General features: G+C 39.8%; 1 protein-coding gene across 1 annotated transcript in view; it reads left to right on the forward strand.

Annotated features, from left to right (window-relative positions):
* The window catches only part of RASGRF2 (Ras protein specific guanine nucleotide releasing factor 2), a 121,624-nt gene that overhangs the window by 52,665 nt on the left and 49,445 nt on the right, over nucleotides 1–19,514 (forward strand). The window contains exons 6-15 of the mRNA XM_058823889.1: nucleotides 881–960; nucleotides 1,409–1,602; nucleotides 2,784–2,893; nucleotides 4,794–4,912; nucleotides 9,475–9,635; nucleotides 10,634–10,700; nucleotides 11,496–11,632; nucleotides 14,653–14,735; nucleotides 17,463–17,711; nucleotides 18,461–18,849. Of these exons, the coding sequence (XP_058679872.1) occupies nucleotides 881–960; nucleotides 1,409–1,602; nucleotides 2,784–2,893; nucleotides 4,794–4,912; nucleotides 9,475–9,635; nucleotides 10,634–10,700; nucleotides 11,496–11,632; nucleotides 14,653–14,735; nucleotides 17,463–17,711; nucleotides 18,461–18,849 (1,589 nt within the window). The remainder of the gene's footprint in view (nucleotides 1–880; nucleotides 961–1,408; nucleotides 1,603–2,783; nucleotides 2,894–4,793; nucleotides 4,913–9,474; nucleotides 9,636–10,633; nucleotides 10,701–11,495; nucleotides 11,633–14,652; nucleotides 14,736–17,462; nucleotides 17,712–18,460; nucleotides 18,850–19,514) is intronic.

Genomic DNA, 19,514 nt, shown 5'->3' on the forward strand with positions numbered 1-19,514 from the left:
GAATTTTTTTGTTGGTTTGGGAAGTTTCTGTGGCTTTTTGTTTGGGGTTTTTTTTGGTGGGTGTCCCTGAATGCTTGTTCCCATTCTGGTTCAGCTGAAGGCAGAGTCCTGGCTCCTGTTTTGGATCTGGTGCAGGCGGTGTCACTGAGCCAGACATTTTCCGAAGGGCTGAAAGGCAAAGGTGCTGCAGATGATGCTGTTGGAAACCAGCATGACCTCTTTACCTCCCTGCATTCTGTGTCTTCCTCTGCTGAAGGCAAAAAAGGACTGATGGTGCTTCTTAGGGCAGTTCCCATAATTTTCTGTCACCTTTCCTGTTTCTTTTTTTCTCTTAAGAGAACAAAACTGGACTTAGTGGCCTCATATGATCCCGATAAGACCACGAGGATGAGAATGTCAAAGCTTCTATTTTCTGTTGTCCTGCCTAAGGAATCTCATTCCCTCTCACTTGTCTTTTCATATCCTGCAAAAAAGGAATTGTTCTTTCATTAGGCATCCAAGTACTGCTGTAATGAGCATGTTCAAGTAGCCCAGGAGGCATCTAACATTAGATACAGGACTGGGATTGCATCCAAGCCTGCCCCAAACTTCTGAGAAACAGAATATATTCCTTTAGTCATGAGGCAGGTTTCCTTTCCCTTGCTAGAATATGAATACGATGTTAGAATATTTATATTGAATACTATGAGTTTTTTAGAAGCAGTGAGCTAGTATTTTTAAACAATGCAATAAAAGGAAGCACTTATTTCCATAACAATAACCGTCTTCTGTTTTTTTTTCTAGCAAAGTGCAAAAGAGGAAGAGATGTTTCTCTGTGAATTATTAATCAGAAAATAAAACCAGAATTGTCTTTTTGTTTGTTTAAATACTTGTTTTTCAGTGAAACAATCATGTTTCTTCATGAGATATTTCACCAGGGCTTAAAAGCAAGAATAGCTAACTGGCCTACCTTAATTCTAGGTAAGATACTTTATTTTCTGTAGGGGTATAACTTTCATATTTATTTTTGAATAATCAGTAGGGATTTTTTTTTTCCAAAGACATGACTTCTTAAAAGTCCCTTTTGAAAGGAATGTGCATATACAGGATTAAAACCACAAGATGAGGTGTAGTGGGAATCCCATGCGGGCAGTAATGGTCTGTATATGAGAATTCCTCTGCCCTAATCATTGATTAGACTTGTATTTTTGGTGATGCTATCTGACTATTAGGTAATCAGAACAACCATCACTGGGCAGGTGAAAGAGCTATGTTTAATGTTTCTAAATTGTCAGTGTATTGGAAACAGAACTGATTATAGTAATTCACTTCCAGAGAAAACACTGGAAAACACATTTTCTTTAAAAATGTATTTCAATACATGAGTAGCTGGGGAAAAAAAAAAGGCATTTTCCTGCTTTTTTTTTAGCTGACTTATTTGACATTCTGCTGCCAATGCTGAACATTTATCAAGAATTTGTTCGGAATCATCAATATAGCCTACAAGTGCTGGCAAACTGTAAGCAAAACAGAGATTTTGACAAACTCTTGAAGCAATATGAAGCCAACCCAGCATGTGAGGGCAGAATGCTGGAAACTTTCCTTACCTACCCCATGTTTCAGGTATTCCCTGTGTATTTTTTGTGTATATTTGGTTTTACTGTTTGGTAGATTCATTTCATGTTACTGACATTGCAATCGATTGAGGGCTCATCTTGCTTAACTAGAAATGCTCTCCTGAAAATTAGTTTGGTGTAATTTATTTTTTGTTACACCAAGACTCTGTCTGTGGAGATCTCCTCCCCAGCTATGCTGGCTCATCTTTGCTCAGTCTCAGGAATGTTGAGGGGGAGTGTGGGATGAGGATGGCACTGAAGAAAATTAGCAGGGAGCAGGTCGTTGACTTGGGACCCCTGGTTATAAAGCCCAGAGAGAGGTGATAGTCAGGAACTTTGAGCACCCATAGGCACCTTACTGGGAATTCATTGGTATCTTTCTCCCTGCTTTGCTCTCGAGTGACTTGGTCTTTAGAAAATGAAAAATAAACTGCAGAAGTTTTGAAAACTCTGCTTGCCCTCCTGATTTTTACTGTGATCTGCCTGTAGTAGACATTTTCTGCTGTTTTAAGATGTCTGTGAAGCATTGGCATGAGAAATTTATGTCTTTTCCATTTAACCTGACATTTTGCTCATCAGAGGAATAGTGAACCCTCTCAGTTTGTGCATTTATTGGAAAGCCAGATAGAGAAAAAAAAATAAAAGGGGCATCAGTGACACTTATGTTGAGGGCAGTTATTCGTATTAGCCTAAGGAGCCATTAGCACCTGCAACAATACTTTTTTAATTTTTGAAGTGTTATATTTTAAAGTTTTTGCGGATTTGGGGTTTCTTTGGGTTGAGTTGAAGCCAGGTCAAGGGAGGGAAGGAAATGGTCCTGTTCCTGGGTGATGAGGAATGTTATTATGTCATTGCTGGTGACTTTCCACATGAGCATTATTTTGCCTCTCCTCCTACATAAATCTTGTTGTGTCAGACCAGTTATGCTGCACCATCACTTGGTTAAAAGCTCTGAAGGGCCCTTCTTTCTCTGGTTAAAAGCTCTGAAGGGTCCTTGTTACCCTGTAGCCTTTAATAATCAAATACTGGACATTCTTCCATCTCCTTTTGTGCAATGTGAATGTTATCTGAATGCGGCCAGGTCACCTGGTATTTTCCATGTCAAAAGAAATTTACATGCTCATAATCTATTAAAATTGAGGGAAGGTATATATGGATTTACTGATATTGTATCTTATTGGTTTCAAGATTCCCAGATATATTATAACACTTCATGAACTTTTGGCTCACACACCACATGAACACGTTGAGAGAAAAAGCCTTGAATTTGCTAAATCTAAACTAGAGGAACTTTCAAGGTAAGATTTTTCTACCTTATCTCTGATTATTTTGAATTTAAGGTTTGAAAAGAAAAACCAGTTTTCTTTATTTTTACTTGCTTTTGCTCTTTTAAAAATATATGCATTGTAAAGAAAAGGATCAAACCCAAAACAGAAGATAATGAAAAATAACAAAAATATCTCAGTGTAATATTTTGTCTGTTCTAATTTTTTTTTCTTTTTGGCAAATTTAAATCTCCAAGTGTCTCCTTGTATTTTGATTAGGGAGAATTAAAATCACTATAGAAACCACCTACTCCTGGGTTATGAACAGAGCAGTTCTCTTTACATAAAGAAATTTTATTTTTCTTAATTTAAAGAGAGAAGAGGATTTTAAATAATTATGGTCTTGGAAAGCACCTAGTTCTCTGTCTGTGTTATAATTTTAGTGTGCTAGTGTGCAAAGTGAATTTCATATTTGCTTTAAATCATGCCAGATAAGCAGGAACTAAAGATATATTCTGAGAACTTTTGCTCCCTGTGGAAACCTGCACAATGAAGCTCTTCCCTGAACCCCCAGACCTCTCTCAGATGTTCCTCTCATCAGCCCAGTGGGAAATGTGTTTCTCCTGTCTGGGAAAAGCAGTTTTCTGCTGAGAACAAAGAGACCATGAGTGAACTCCAGGATATAAATATTCAGTGTCTGGAGTATTCACTTAAGATGTGCTTGGAGAATATTTACTTGTAAAAGATCTGCACGAGCAGATAAATCAGCTTTGGACTGGCTTCATCACGTAAGTCAGAGTTCACTGCTGATGCATCTGATTCACCACTGAACACTCAGAAGTGTCTGTGGAGTCTGAGACTGACTGATCCTCTCTGCTCATAAAGTCAGTAGAGACCATAAATGTAAAATTAACTGACTCATTTCCATCCCTTTAAGGTAGTTCTGAGGGAGGGGGAGATTCCAGGAAGTGCAGTCCAGTCTCACTTTAGGAAAATATAATTGCAAGAGCATATAAACTCCTGGATTTGTTTCAGCACCAAAAAAAAAAAAAAAAATTATAAAATCTGTATTTTTCTCTGTAAGGGGAGAATGCCTATAGGAAGAACAATAGAAAAAGGAAATGTTGAAATATCAAAGCTGTGGTTGTTGAGGAAAAGGAAAGGAAAGGAAATTTCAGGAAAGGAAAGGAAATTTCAGGAAAGGGGAAAGGAAAGGAAATTTCAGGAAAGGAAAGGAAATTTCAGGAAAGGAAATTTCAGGAAATTTCAGGAAAGGGGAAAAGAAAGGAAAGGAAATTTCAGGAAAGGAAAGGAAATTTCAGGAAAGGGGAAAAGAAAGGAAAGGAAATTTCAGGAAAGGAAATTTCAGGAAATTTCAGGAAAGGGGAAAAGAAAGGAAAGGAAATTTCAGGAAAGGAAATTTCAGGAAAGGAAATTTCAGGAAAGGAAAGGAAATTTCAGGAAAGGAAATTTCAGGAAATTTCAGGAAATTTCAGGAAAGGGGAAAGGAAAGGGGAAAGGAAAGAATACATTGAATTCTATCCTGAAACAGGGACAGAGGAGGACCCTAAAGCCATGGAAAGGAAATCTTAAATATGCCCTACACAATTCTAGGCAACACTTTCCTGTTTGTGCACTAAGGATCAGGTTCTCTTCTATCAGCTGTGAAGTGCTTGTAGCTCGGTGGCATCTGTCAGATGTGCTCAGGAGCAGTCACTAATCTGCCAAATTGGCTCCACTGCTGAAAAATCAAAATGATCACAAGAATGGTTTGAAAAGGAGAGGAAAAAAGGCAGCAGACCTGCACTGGAGTGATGAGGCACTGGGTGGGTAGATCTGTAGCAGGTGGTGAAGGGCATGCACTGTGTCTTCAGAGACTCAGCAGGTGTGAGGCACGTTTTGGGGAGATAAAGTGCATTTTTGTCCCCAACAGAGTGATGCACGACGAGGTGAGTGACACAGAGAACATCCGGAAGAACCTGGCCATAGAGAGGACCATAGTGGAGGGCTGTGACATATTGCTAGATACCAGCCAAACCTTTATACGCCAAGGTAAGACATTCCTCTGCAAAGCTGCCCAAAAATCATGAAAAATACTGCACTGAAGGCAGCAGGGCTCACACTGCCGTCATCAGGCTGGGCACTGCACCGGGCACTTGTCAGCATCCTGAGCCTGCCCCCTGTCCCTGCAGGGTGAGTCACAAAGTGCCCTGAAAACTGGTGATTTTGGGCTGTGGTTGGACCTCAGTTCTGTGCTGCTTTCTGCAGAAAAATCAGCAGCACGTGAGTGGCAAAGCCCCCATGAGATTGTGATTCTCATTCTGCCTGGACTGTGGTCCCAAGGGGATGGAGAAGGGGAAGAGCAGCACTTTTCTCCTCTCTGCCTATTGATGGCAGCTTTGGAAACTCTTTCTGTTGAAAATCAGTTACAGCAGAGGTGGAATTTGTTGTTAAGTTCCCAAAAACTCTGCTAGAATAACATTTCCATTTTAAATAAGGGATTTTAAATAAGGGACAGGGGTTTTTGCCAGGAACTGGAAATTGGTTGCAATTCTTACTTGGTGATGTTTACTTTAGCTTATTTTTCTCCCATTTATATAATATTTTACTTTTGGATCTCTTGAAGCCAGTTACTGGGTTTGTACAAAATAGCTACAGATCTGTACTGCAGGATTATGACAGGTTTTGCTCCTTTGTGCTGAAAAGCATTAAAAATACTCAGGAAAGGTTAGGAATATAATTTAGGTGCATCCCTTCCTCAAACTTTTCCAGATAACCTCAGCAGAACATCTGGTATTTGATGGGGCCATATTGCACTTGGTAATTAATAGGTTTTCTGTACATTTTGTAATGCATTTTATGCTGTTTCTGTAGTTATGTGGCCAAACTATGAATTTTCTCTAATAACTTCCAATATTATTTTTACAGTACACTAACAATACTGTTTTTACAAACCCTATTAAATTACTTGATTCTTCATTACATGCATTCATTTTAATCTCTGAGGTGTTTTAAGAGTTATGAATATGGCTTTCAGGAAAAAACCAAGTTGTTTTGCACCCACAGCCAAAAAATTATAATGCTGTGATTATCCTAGGTTGACTTGTACTATGAAATCTAATTAAAGTTTAGAATTTTTTTAAAGATTATTACAATATGTAATACAAATATGTATTTTTATTTATTGGGGTTTTCCCATTAAGACTGACTGACAGTGTTTTGTCTGTGTACCCACTGCTTCAAAAGTAAAATTTAGAATTTTTTTCTGTGGGAATCAATCTGTACAAATTACTGTTGTCTTGTTAGTCCCAAGGCCAAACCCTGTAAGTAAATTAAATTCAGATTTATTTCTAGGCACACAGTCAGAGGGCAGTGGTCAGGAGTCTGTGTTACAGAAGGTTGTATCAGCTTATCTGGTGGAACATCCACTGCCTGTGATTCTTGCAAGGGCAGAAATCTGAATAAAGCAAATGAAGTAATGGAGCCCATTTTCCTTTTACATCTGACAGTGGGGTCACGTTGGCATGGTGTCCATCTCCTCTGGTTTCAGTAAGGCTTCCATTTGTTGTCTTGATTAATGTAGATGGGCACAGGAACCTCTTTTCCAGCTTAAAACAGGAGAGAGGAGCCACTACCTTTGTTCAGGCTTTTTTTGTGGATGTTAATGGCAACTTTTTTATGTGTTACAGACTTATTATTTTTAAGAAGAGATTGATTCTGTTGAGTTGTGCATGTTGAGAGCACAGGAACTGTCCCTGGCAGTGTTTTGCAATGCAGATTGTGAATTCTCATTCGAGTTTCTTGGGGTCTGATTTTCCCTGCCTCTCACTTAGGTACAGATTTTATAGTCAGGCATGCAAACAAGTGAGGAATGTTTTCTTTGTGAGGCTGAAGGACACTCAGGGAGTCTGAAATGTGTTGACATACAAACACAAGCCCCTCTGTTGCCTTCAAACACCCTGATGCTTCTACCGTCAGCTGCTGTGAATTTACCTCTGCTGATAAAGATATTGTAACCACAAAATCATGCTGAAGCTGGAAGGGACTTTGGAAATTACGTATTCCAGTCTCAAAGCAGCACCAGCTGGAGGAGGTTGGTTTCTGCCATGCCCAGTCAGTATTTTATTCTTTCCAAGGACAAAGAGACCACAGCCTCCCTAAATGAGCAACCTCTTCCAGTGTTTAACACTCTGAGAAGTAAAACAAGCCAAAAACCTCCAGCATGGGGAAACCCAGACTGAGCTGGTAAATCAGACAGCTCAGTGTAGACTTCTGAATGCTTGGGTTTGTTTGTAAATCCAGCCTTTTATATTCCTTGGATTGAGCAAAGGCTGAGAAGGGTGACTGTTGAAGCATTAAAGTGCTGAAAGTGCTTAAGGCCTGAGGCTGGATAAAAATTCATGGGATTACACTATTGTCCAAACTGTACTGTTAATGAATGTTCTAAAATTAGCTTCACTTGCTCATTGCATCTGTACATTGGCCAATCGTGACCATTTTTTTTTCCTTAAGAGGAAAAAGTCTGTGGTAGAGCCAATGCCCAGTTTTGTTAACCACTAAAGCCTGATGAGAATGCCCAAGGTCCTTGTTTGGGGTCAGCCATGCAGTCTGTGTAGGAGATGTGTTCCTCTCTGCACGTTTGAAATAGATAAAATGCAGTCTGTGTTTTCTGCTTTTAGAGAGAGGTTTGCTCTCTATTACCTTATTAACAGTATTTCAGCTCTGTGCAAGAATATTGTTTAACCTCAGCCCATTATGGCATTACAGAGCATGTTAGTCCTGAAAGCATTCCAATGAAAGTAAAAATAAATAAATAAACAAAAATTACCAGTGACCTTACTTCTGTAAGAATATCATATTTATAGGTACTATTACTTTACTAAGCAAAGCAGAAACAAAATGTACAGATTGAATATTGCTTCCCTAAATGTGTAGATGGAATTTTAGGGCTAAAAGTACCCAGGGAATTTTGTCTGGGAGTTGTTTTGAACATGCTGGCCTTGCAGCGTGGCTTGAGGGACAGTCAGTGTAACACGGAAAAGTCATGGTTCCAACACATGGAAATGATCTCCTCCCTCTCTCCTACAGCTGAAGCAGGTTGGCTGCTTGTCCAGGGGAAATGCACAACAGCCAGTAAATATTTATGGGTTTGGGTCAGAATGTAAGTGAATCTGAAATGTTCCAAACTCCTCTGCAAAATTCTAGAGCATAACTTCACTGTTGTGTTTCGGTGACACAAGTTGTGTTATACATTTAGTCTAAGTGTGAAATGTCTGTCAGAGAACACTGTTCTCTGGCAAATTTACTGCTGTGTAATTTCCCATGTCAGTAGAACTTTATATATTAATAATTTAAGACTACTTAAATATATATAGAGAGAGCTAAGTGTAGAAAAAATGTAGATAAATAGCACCTTTCTCAGTTACTGCAATTTCTCTGTTTGTTAATTTAAGATTGCGGATGTGAACTTTCAGAAAGATAATCCTTTTGACAACACAGAGTAAGAGTTGCTAATCTAATATTCCATGGATAATTCTGTCAGGCTAACGTTGTGTCAGGGTGCCACCACTACTTCGAGCTTTGATGCAGCTGTGCCACTTCGTATCTGGAAGGGGCAGGTCAGAGCCTTCTCCTCCTGCTTGTTCTGCTGTGCAGCTCCCTTTTGCATCATCAGTTTCTTGGTGCTTTCATGACCTTGCTCCTATCGGGGAGCTAAATCAGCTGCCTCTTCCCAGCATTATTTTCATGCTGCTTTAGCTGTGTGAGTACCTGATGCTGGAACAAGGCACGAGCCAGTGTAAAGGTAATAGTGAGGAGAGATGTGTGGGAAGGAGACTAGGAGGTCTCTCGGCTGCCCTGTCTGCTAACAGCAAGTTGTATGGTAGAAATATTTCTGTTTAATCTACAGAGGAGTTGCACTTCACCGCCAAATTTAACTCCTGCTTCAAATTTGGAGGTGATACACATGGTGGGATCAATCTGGAAAAGTTGGTCACAGACTGAGATGTGAAACAGCAAGAGAAGCAGAGCTGTCCCCAGCCTGGAGCTCTGCAAAGCAAAATTCAGGCTTATGCAAGCAGGTTCAATTTAGTTCGGGAGTGTTTTACTGGCAACACATTTCAGATGAGCTGTGGAGCACTGACAATTATGCAGTACAAGATGAGAAGAAGAGATATGCTTCATTTCCATCTCTCTTGTACATGGGCACACACACAAACTCTTTTCCATCAAAAAGAACTTTCCATTCTCTGTCTCTTTGGTTTGGAAGTGTCTTTTGCAAGTGTAGTGGCTGTCAGAGTGGTGTTTGCTGTTCAGCCGCGTTTTCTGATCAATGGCCTCTTGGTGTGTTTAATTGCTTAATCAGCCCTGGATCTAATCCTGCCATGTACACAAGTGTTAGTCTAGACTGTACTTGATTCTATCTATGATAACAAAAAAAGGGAATCTGTGCAGTAAAAAAGAGATTGACTTGTTCTTGAAAGAGACGCTGATACACATTGATACTGGAATGAAGAGTTGTGTTAATAATATAATAGTGTTCAATGAATTAACAGTTTGAACATTACCTACTAAATATTATTGTAGTACAGTAAATTTTGCACCTTCATTACCAGGTTCCCTTATCCAGGTCCCCTCAGTTGAGAGGGGAAAGCTGAGTAAAGTTCGCCTGGGCTCATTGTCTTTGAAGAAAGAAGGAGAAAGACAATGCTTCTTATTTACAAAACACTTCTTAATTTGTACAAGAAGTTCAGGAGGAAAACTGCATCTTCTTAAGGTATGGACTTCATATTATGATTTAATTGTATTAAGTTTAAATGTTGCAGTTCATCTTTGGTGAACTGCCAACATTTTGCTGTTTTATGGGTTTCATGTGAGCTTTGCATTAGTGGTTGTAAACAAAAGTGGGGTGGTGCACAATGTTTAGCTGCTTTATCTTTTCATTGCAAATAATAGAATTCAGTCAATTTCCTTTTATTAGACCCAGTTAATTCTAGTAAATGGGAGATTAGAAACAAGGCATTGATGTATCTATTTGTTTGAAGTGGTGAATAAATTCAGTGTATGTAGCACTGAATTTAAGTCAGTTTTCAGTGCATAAATCAGTCAGTACAACCCTGCAGAATTGCCAAAGAACATTTTCCAGAGCTCTAATAAAATTAATTTTCAAAGTCAATTCAGTTTTCATGAACAGCATGTTCTCTTAAAATAAAATGTCATCTAAGAACAATCTAGTTATATTTGTTGAGAATCTGTCTTTCATAGTGCTGGCTTGTGGGTAAGGAGATGTTGATAGTTCATGGAGTTGGTTATGTTGAATGGAATTTTAATTTGGCATACCAAGAGGTTATTAAGGGTCATGTACTTTACCACTTTGCACCTCTTACATAGTTCAAGTACTTATGCAAAATAAATAGAGTCTAACAGAACCTTTAAGAAAACTTGTATGTATTTCACTTACATTCAGAAGATGAAATTCTAGTTCATTTTTTTGGAACTTGTGAGCAAGTCTGTGTGTGCCATAAATTAAAGCATGATAAAAGTGAAATAAGTTTTGTGCATTGTACTATTAATCTGCTGGATTCGGAAAAAACATTATATTTAATCAGTTTGAGTTTAGTTCTTTAAGGAAAAAATGTGCATCATGAAATTGATGTATCTTCCTTAGAGCTCTGAGTAATGTAAAATGTTAGAGTCAGGCCTGTCAACATTTAAAAAAACCTGTGACAAATGGGAATAAATAACATTTGTGTGAAATGTGCTTTGTTTCCACAGACAGGAGGTGTTCTGTCTCTGATAGAATGCACTCTGGTCGAGGAGACAGAAGCGAGTGATGATGATTGTAAGTTAAATTCAGCTGTCAGTAGTAAGTACAGTTTCTAGTTTCCTAAAATTAGTACCCTTTTCTATTTTTTTCATAAGAGCAAATAGATATGTTGTTGTGAAACCAGTAGAATACAGTGTAAAACTCATCCATTAAAATTGCTGTTCTACTAATGGACATGCTGGCTTGGATGGGGCATTGTTTTGTTGTATTTGTTCCTGCTATTAACACCCCTTACTGGATTTTCAAGAGGGTTGGCTGGAGAATGTGGCTTTTGTATTCAAGCTCACCCAGAGCATCTCAGGAAAAAAAAAATTTAAAATTAAAAAAAAGGAAATAAGCCTTAAATAAGCTGCATAATAATTTGCTTTCTGGAATACATGGGAGTTGACTGATTTGGAAGAATTAATGGGAACTTTTGGCCTTGGGCTCCCCACAAATCTGGAGTGCAAGCTTATTCAAATGGCATTACAAAATACAGTCTCAGGCTGGTTTTATTGTTACTCCTTTTGTTTTCCATCCTGCAGTTTGTCAAGTTTTGCACTTGAATTGTGAAAGTAGTTTTATTAATTTGAGTGATACTTGTAGTATGGTGAGGATGTATTAGCATACAAGTGTTATAAGAAACTTTATATTGAAGAGCAAATCCCAATATGTGAACAACAAAATGAGTTGTTGGATACCTAATTGGATTTGCTCTTTATCAGCAAGATGTTTTATAGCTTTTCCATTGTAAATGAAATCACTGTTTTCTTTGCCCTATGCTGTGATGTTTCATGGTGTGACTTTTTTTCTCCCCCTCTGGCTCTAAAGCAAAAGGCTCTGGGCAAGTTTTTGGACACTTGGATTTCAAGCTGATAGTGGAGCCCACGGATGCTCCTCCTTTCACTGTTGTCCTTTTGGCCCCATCACGGCAGGAGAAAGCTGCGTGGACAAGTGACATCAGTCAGGTACCTCAGTGCTTCTCTTTCTTGGTTTGAAAAGCTAGGTGACTGCTGAGGGAGGCAGGAGCCTCCCTTGGAATGGAAAATGCAAACCCCCTCCCTCTGATTTATTGTAATTTTGAAATTAAGGGTCTCTCAGGCAAAGATATGGGAGCAGGAATAACAGTTCTTTACCAGGAAAATGAACAATACAAATGCAATAGCACAAAGCAACCCACAGCCAGAGCGATCACAGCCCCTGCCCCACAGCGCCGGGGCGGTGCCCCAGCCCCATGCCACGGGGGCTCAGCCCTCCTGCAGTGCCAGCTGTGGCTCTGCTGCAGCAGGGATCCTGCACCAGGGGGGAGTTTTCCTCTGCAGCTCCAGGGCTGCTGCAGATGGGCCTGGGCTCCCTCTGGCCGTGCAGGGCAGCAGAAAGCTGCTCCTCTGGCAGGGCAGGGGGCAGAGGCTGCTGGGCTGTCCCAAAGCTCAGATTGGATCCAGGCAGGAATGCTTGGCTCCTCCCCTGGGCGGGGCATCTCCCCATGGGATGCTGGGATTGGATCAGCCCTGCAGGGACACTCCCTGGCCACGGACAGACGGTGATTAATGATGAATGGGCCGTGGACAGAAGGTGATTAATGATGAATGGGCCATGGACAGCAGAGAGCTCCTGGAGGGAGGATTGGCTGTGGGAGAGATAAAGAGAACTGCCCCATGGACAGCAGAGAACTGCCCCAGCTCTGGCAGGTGGGAATGGAATACACACCCCCATTTCCAACCTAAGACCTTTTCTCAGCTGGTTTTGGTGAGGTCTTCCTTCAATCTGAGCTTCTGAAAAGCAGCCTGACACAGGGGTGATGAACACCTTTGATTTGCTGTGAAAAACCATTAGTGCTGCCTGTTCTCCTCAAAATTCTGTCATTGCATTTGAGTCACCAGGGAAGTGTGTTTCTCAAAAACAGAGATGGTGTATAAATTTCAAAATTGTCCATCAACAAACATAGTGGTAAGCATTTTTATGTCTAAGGAGAGCCCATCTAGACACCTATTTTGATTCAAGAAGAAGGTTTATTCGTGTACTGATTTATATATGATTTTCATACAGATCAAAACCACCTGAGTCCTAGCGTGAAAGTAATACCATATCACATCACAAATGAAGTAAGAAAATGGGCTAAATTCTTTTTTCCACCAAAAATGAATGCTAACAAACCATTATAAATAATTGCTGAGCATTCTGACAGTGTGCAGGAACTGTCAATGTTGTGAATAAACAAAAAGGGTATTTAAATTTTTTTAAATGTCAGGGATACGTTGTTGGGGTTTTATGAAATTGCTTTTTACTTGAAACATAATAGACAAACTTTGTCATAATCTATTTGTGGAAAGAAGTTGAATGCAAAAAAAAAACCAAACAAAACAAAACCCCTGAACTTCCATCTAACCAGAGCTAAATCAAGGCTATTTGTGTTTTGTTTATGCACACAAACAAGAACATACGTCTCTCATAGTTCTCAATTCAGGTCCTATCCTCTATTAATTTAGAGAGAAATAGCTGATTAGAGGAATATCAGCATGGAATGTCATGCATTTCCAAAGTTGCTATCATTGCTGGCAACATCTCCAGATGAATCATCATCATAATGAGGAGAAATTGCTTAAAAAATAAGAATTCTGACTTATTTTGTGCCAGATTAACATTTTTGAAAGGACAAAAATATGCAAATAAAAATCTCAAAATACAGTATGAGCTACAACTTGCTGTCTTACAGACTGACATGGTTGGAGAATTTTTTACAAAACAGATTTTCGGGAAATTATTGTTGTTCCATTGATATGTAAAATTACTGGAGTAATTTCCTGGCACAGATAGACCATTTAAGAATGCTACTAAGTCCATTCTTAGCCTAAATTATAATAATTTAAAAAATCATCTGATACCATGATTGGTGCTAAGGGCTTCTTTGAACTATTTCAAGGTCAAATAGGGGAAATATAAGTACTTCTATTAAATGTGTTTCTCACTGCTTTTAGGTAATGATTTGAGAAAATCATACTGTGAATTACTGCAGCTGCACTTTCCAAATAATCCTAAAATCCTGAATTGAAACCTGCATAAAACTGCATAGATGATATTTTAAATTTAAAACTATAGATGTAATCTAAACCTGAAGAGGCCTGTGATTATCAGGTTTGAGCAACCCTGTATCAGTCATTGGTTTGAAATGAAATGTTCCACAGCCTGAAGGCGACATGTATTCTTGAAGTCAGGATAAATGAGATAATTTCTGGAATTCCTTTTTACTGATGAAAGGAGATTGTCCATATATTAAAAAAAAATTATAATTATATATGTGTACATATATATTTATATATATACGTATTAATGAAAGTAGAAAGTGTAATGAAGACAAGAGCCCTGTAGGGTTTGGTAGAGGTCCAACCCCTTCGCCAGCTCTGTTCCCTTCTTTGGGCTCATCTAAACTACATAAAACTGCACTTAAAAGTCCCTCCTAATTCCCAGCCTCAAACATTTATACAAGGGTTTGCAGGGAGCAGCTTGGACAGCTTCCTCACAGCTGCGTTTCGCAAGGAGCACCACTTGAATTTGTTTTTACAAATGTGTTTCTGGAAGCTTTTATATTCCCTTATAGTCTTTTGCACAGAGGTAGAGGTTAAGGTATTACCATACCCCTTGGAGTATAAAGCCTTCTGACTTTCTTGTGGTCTTGATTTCTTAAGCTTACACTCTTTCAGGAAACACTAGAAATAATGAGTTTTGTTCCCTTTCAAAGGAGCTTCAAAGGAAATATCACTTCCAACTCAAAGTACTTAATCATGTGGAAAAGAAAAGGTTTCTGAACTGAATACCCTGAGAGGCAAAGGCTAGAGAAGCATGTCGACTCTAATTCTTGCATCACTGCTTTTCATTTGAGAAAATACCTTGTCCTAATCAGCCCATACCCTGCAAAAGCTGTGCTTTGAGCTTATAGGGATATGAAAAGTGTTTTGACTTTAACAGTTTTCAACGTTTATTTCCACAGTGCATTGATAATATAAGGTGCAATGGATTAATGACAATAGTGTTTGAAGAAAACTCCAAAGTCACAGTGCCACATATGATCAAGTAAGTGCAACAGAGAACAAAATAGATTGTTGTGTTTCTTCAATAAAAATTTTAACAAGAGAAAGCATATGTTTAGAGAATGCAAACCTTTAATTTCTTTTTTCTCACATTTTTGTTGAATGGAACTGATTCTATATTCCAAAGCATATATTTTCAAACTCCTTTCTTGGAGTTGTAGGGATCACTCAGAGTGGTAAATTCTCAATTCACAGTGTTGGATCACAACTCAGATTTTTCTAGGTTTTCAGTAGCTGGCTTCAGTTACGCCTCCGATGAATGATTTTGTTCTCAGCTTTTCCTTGTCATCTCATATTTTTATTGGATATTTTTACAAAGTCATCAGAATTTATGTGACTGCAGGCAAGTACCATTTTCAAAGGTATTTTGTTATAATAGCCAAAGTTTTTGTTCTCTGTATTTCTGTTATTTCTGTTAAAAAATTACTTTCTCTCATGATTTTAACTGATCACATCAAAGTAGCATCATTGTTTATAAGGCTGCTTCCTTTATCTTTGGTTTCTCTCAGTTATTTATTGTAATAAGTGTTTTTTGTTTCTAGTGAGATATTTTCAGTACATGATTCCAGATTTTTAACACACTTGGATCTTCTGCATACCTCAATTTACATGAGTTTTACTTTTTAGAATCCAATGAATATATAAGTGAATGGAACATAGGGATAGACATAAAGCTATTACTTTTTTCACTATTATCTGTCACATCTCTTGGTTTTTCAAATGCCTCTTCTGTAGTTGTTTCCTCTCCTCTGTGCTTAGAAATGGGAGAGAGAAAGCATCTGGGAATGCACTGTTAGGGCACACACCTTTGATCCCTGGGAATAAGGCATTTTATTGTCCTCAGATTTATTCCAGGAACTCTCCAGTGTGTAAAAACTTCTGTTACCTGCTGAGTTTTAAAAGTACATTTGTCCCCTTTCAAAGTACAGCAGGACCTCAGTCCCCATGCCAACAGAAAGGAATATTAATTCTGAAGAACATACAGGACTTTCACAACAAACACAAATTTGGTGTTCTCCTTCTTAAATTTGACTTGCCTGATTTGCAGCACAGTCTGACTTTCAGAGTCAGATGTCATTGGATTATATAAACAAAAAATTGCCACTTTTTGGAGGGCCTAGTTTAAGAAACAAGATTTTGTGGTTGTTGGTTCTTTTATGTAATACAGTGTAGAACTGTGTGGAATATCCTGATCTTTCTTGTGAGAAAATCTAATAATTTATAACAAAATAGGCAGAGAGAGATGGGGTGTATTGAAAGATGCTTTACTTAGTATTCATCCTGTATATTTACAAACTAGACAAAACAGAATTTGAGGGGAAACCCCTCTCCTATGGGTAGGGTTATGTAAATGATTCTCTTTTTATATTTCCAAGCAGAAATTTATTGTTTTTTGATTTTGGTTTTTTAACTAAAATGAAGTTTTTTCTTGGTTTCTGCTTCGAAATTTGAAATGTTTTGTGCTGTTCCCTCTTCTCTTAAAATCAAAAGTAATTCTTGGAGCTGAAGGCAGGTGTTAATTTGCAGGTAGGCCTTAAACCTAACTAAGGGGTTAATTTTTAAGATCCATTACTTTATTTTAGAAAAAGTTTGATCCCAGCAGAAAACGTTGCAATCAAGTATTCCAAACTGAGATTTTAGTAATATTGACCTATGGGCCACAATGGCCTGAAAGAGACAAGAGAGGACAATTCTGCCACCTGTTCCATTTCAGAAATGTAAGCATGATTAGCAGTTTCTTGGGCTTTGAGGTGCAAAGCATTTGCCAAAAATAAAATTTAAGTTCCCTTAGTTATGGAAGCATTTGTCACCACAAATTAAAAGTTTTCCTGCATTGATGAAACACAATAGTGCATAAATTTTTGCTTCTTTTGTGTTGACAGGAACAGCTAAAGGGGTACCACTCCTTTGATGCCTTGAAAAGCTGCCTAGAACAGAGGCTAGACAGTGTTAAAGGAATAAAGGAGGGATTTATTAAAAGGCCTTCAAAAGACACAACTAGGGCAGTACAAGAGCCTAGCTGTGGCTACACCCAAGATGGACTCTGAGTCACCAGTTTTCACACTTTGATGAGCTTTGTTTCATTTCCATATTGGGGGTCATTGTCCAATTCCAGCTCCAGGTTCTGCAGTCCCACCCTCCCAGGTTGCTCCCCTCCATTCCCTGTTGTTTGCACTTTTTGGGGCTGGAGCTGCAGTGGTGTCCTTGGTTCTGGGGCTGGACAAGGATTGTTCTGTGTGACTGAGCTGTGAGGAGAACAGCTGACACTTTATATGGATGACTCCTCTCCTCTTGATGAACTGAGAATTGATTATCTAAAGGGTGGTGGTAGACCGAGAGTTGGTGATCTGAAAGATGGATGTACTAGAAATTTGATGGGGGGGGAGGAAATGTTTTTGGAAGGTTTTCATGTTTTCCTGTGTGTTTCTTGTTACATATAGTTGTAGTTTAGTTAATAAAGTTTTCCTTCCTTTATTTCTAAGTAGAGGCCTGCTTTGCTTATTCCTGGTCACATCTCACAGCAGACACCAGAGAGAGTGTATTTTCATAAGAGCACTGGCATTGAGCCAGCATCAAACCACGACAATGGAGTTCAGAGTTATGTACCAGTGCAGTACAGAATCTAGAAAATATGAAAGCTCAAACTGAAGGCATCATCTTAGCCATGATGACTCCTTGGTAAAGTGTTTTAAATTTGACTTTTGCGTAGATCCGACGCCCGTCTTCACAGAGATGACATTGATATTTGCTTCAGCAAAACGCTGAATTCCTGCAAAGTGCCCCAGATCCGCTATGCGAGCGTGGAGCGCCTCCTGGAGCGGCTGACGGACCTGCGGTTCCTGAGCATCGACTTCCTCAACACCTTCCTGCACACCTACCGCATCTTCACCACCGCCGCCGTGGTCCTGGAGAAGCTCTCTGACATCTACAGGCGCCCCTTCACCTCCATTCCTGTCAGGTGAGCCTGGGGTTGGCACCTTCCTGGCACTTCTCTGTCAGAGATTTCTGGGAGAGATGTCACAGCATCGGTCATTGTTCATTTTGTGGGCATTTTTCTCATTGCTGCTTTGTGCTTGTAAATAATCTAAGAGAAAGGTTCTCAGTGTGTAAACAGGACACCAGTTTTATGGAGGGTCTGTCTCAGCTATATGCCCAAGCTTTGAGGATGAAGTGTCACACAGATTTTGCAGTGCTATGCAGATTTGTTTAAAATTGAAGCGTTTTTACTTAAATCTGTTCAGTGTTTGCTACCATGTGTCACATTCACATTCTCTGGAAAAATCCCTTTGCCCAGGATTTTTCTCCTGGGAAGCTCAGAAGCCTCAGAGAAAAATGAAAACAAATATCTCATTTGCTTCTCCTGTGTTTTGCCTCTTTGGAATGTGTTTGGAGATTGTTTATCCAACAGGTAACTGTTTCATTGGATTCTGCTGTGAGTTGTTTTCACTCTTTGGCCAATCAGTGCCAAGCTGTGTCGGGACTCTGGAGAGAGTCATGGGTTTTCATTATTATCTTTTTAGCATTCTGTAAGTATCCTTTCTGTATTCTTTGGTATACTTACATAGTACAGTATTCTTTAGTATGAAAAAATAATAATAATAAATTAGCCTTCTCAGAACATGAAGTCAGATTGATCATTCCTTCCTTCATTGGGGCACCCCACAAATACAATAACCGTGTTGCTCTTTTTGTGTCTCTGCCTCTCAGGTCCTTGGAGCTGTTCTTTGCCACCAGTCAAAACAACAGAGGGGAGTACCTGGCTGATGGGAAGTCGCCACACCTGTGCCGCAAGTTTTCCTCTCCTCCTCCCCTGTCCCTCTCCAGGACCTCCTCGCCCGCCAGGACCCGCAAGCTCTCCCTGACCTCCCCGCTGAACTCCAGGATCGGCGCCCTGGACCTCTCAGCCTCGTCTGTGGCCAGCAGCCCTACCTCAAGCTACAGCCCGGCCACGTCGCCGCCGCCCACGGGCAGCAAGGCGCCGCTGGACCTGAGCCGGGGGCTGTCGTCCCCCGAGCAGAGCCCGGGCTCGGCCGAGGACGGCCTGGAGAACCCGCGCCTGGACCTCTGCAACAAGCTGAGGAGGAGCATCCGCAGAGGTATTCCATGCCCACCAGCGTGCTGCTGGCTGCTTGGTAACAATGCATGTGGGCGTTTGCATAACTCCCTGCCCTTTGCCCAGGCCTCTGGCAGCAGGCAGCAGCTTTATGGAGGTGCCCAGCACCCCAAACCCCACTCTTGTTCACAAGTGCTGTAATAATGGCTGATTCGGTCTATTAGAGAATAAATTATTTATTTATTTGTTAGACAAAAAACTAACAGATATAAGACTTTTAACAAACTAATATTACACAGGAGTAAGGACAAAAGCAAAACTACTAATAGATATATACAGCATGAGGTTGAAAGGACCTATAAATGTTACAGCTAGTGAAGAAATAATAGAACTTAGCATTCAATGGCTCTTAACCATCCAGTTGTTAGTGTGGCACACATGGAGATCCTTTCCCTCAATCCCCAGGGAAGCATCCATGGAATCTGTGTCCAAACTCCAGAGAAAAGTCTCAAACACTTTCAGGTGTAGGAGGCTTCTGCCTCTGTGGAAACTCGTGTGTCTTTTACAGTTGGTAACACAGTCAGGAACATTTCTTTTATCTCTTCCCACATCTGCTCTCCAGACTGAGATGTTGATTGTTAGCTGGGGCCTGAGCCCTTTTGGTGCTGGAGATGATCCCTTTTGGGCCTTGGAGCCTGGGTTATCTCT

The sequence above is a fragment of the Ammospiza caudacuta genome, chromosome Z (genome assembly GCF_027887145.1).
Source record: "Ammospiza caudacuta isolate bAmmCau1 chromosome Z, bAmmCau1.pri, whole genome shotgun sequence".
Lineage (NCBI taxonomy): Eukaryota > Metazoa > Chordata > Aves > Passeriformes > Passerellidae > Ammospiza > Ammospiza caudacuta.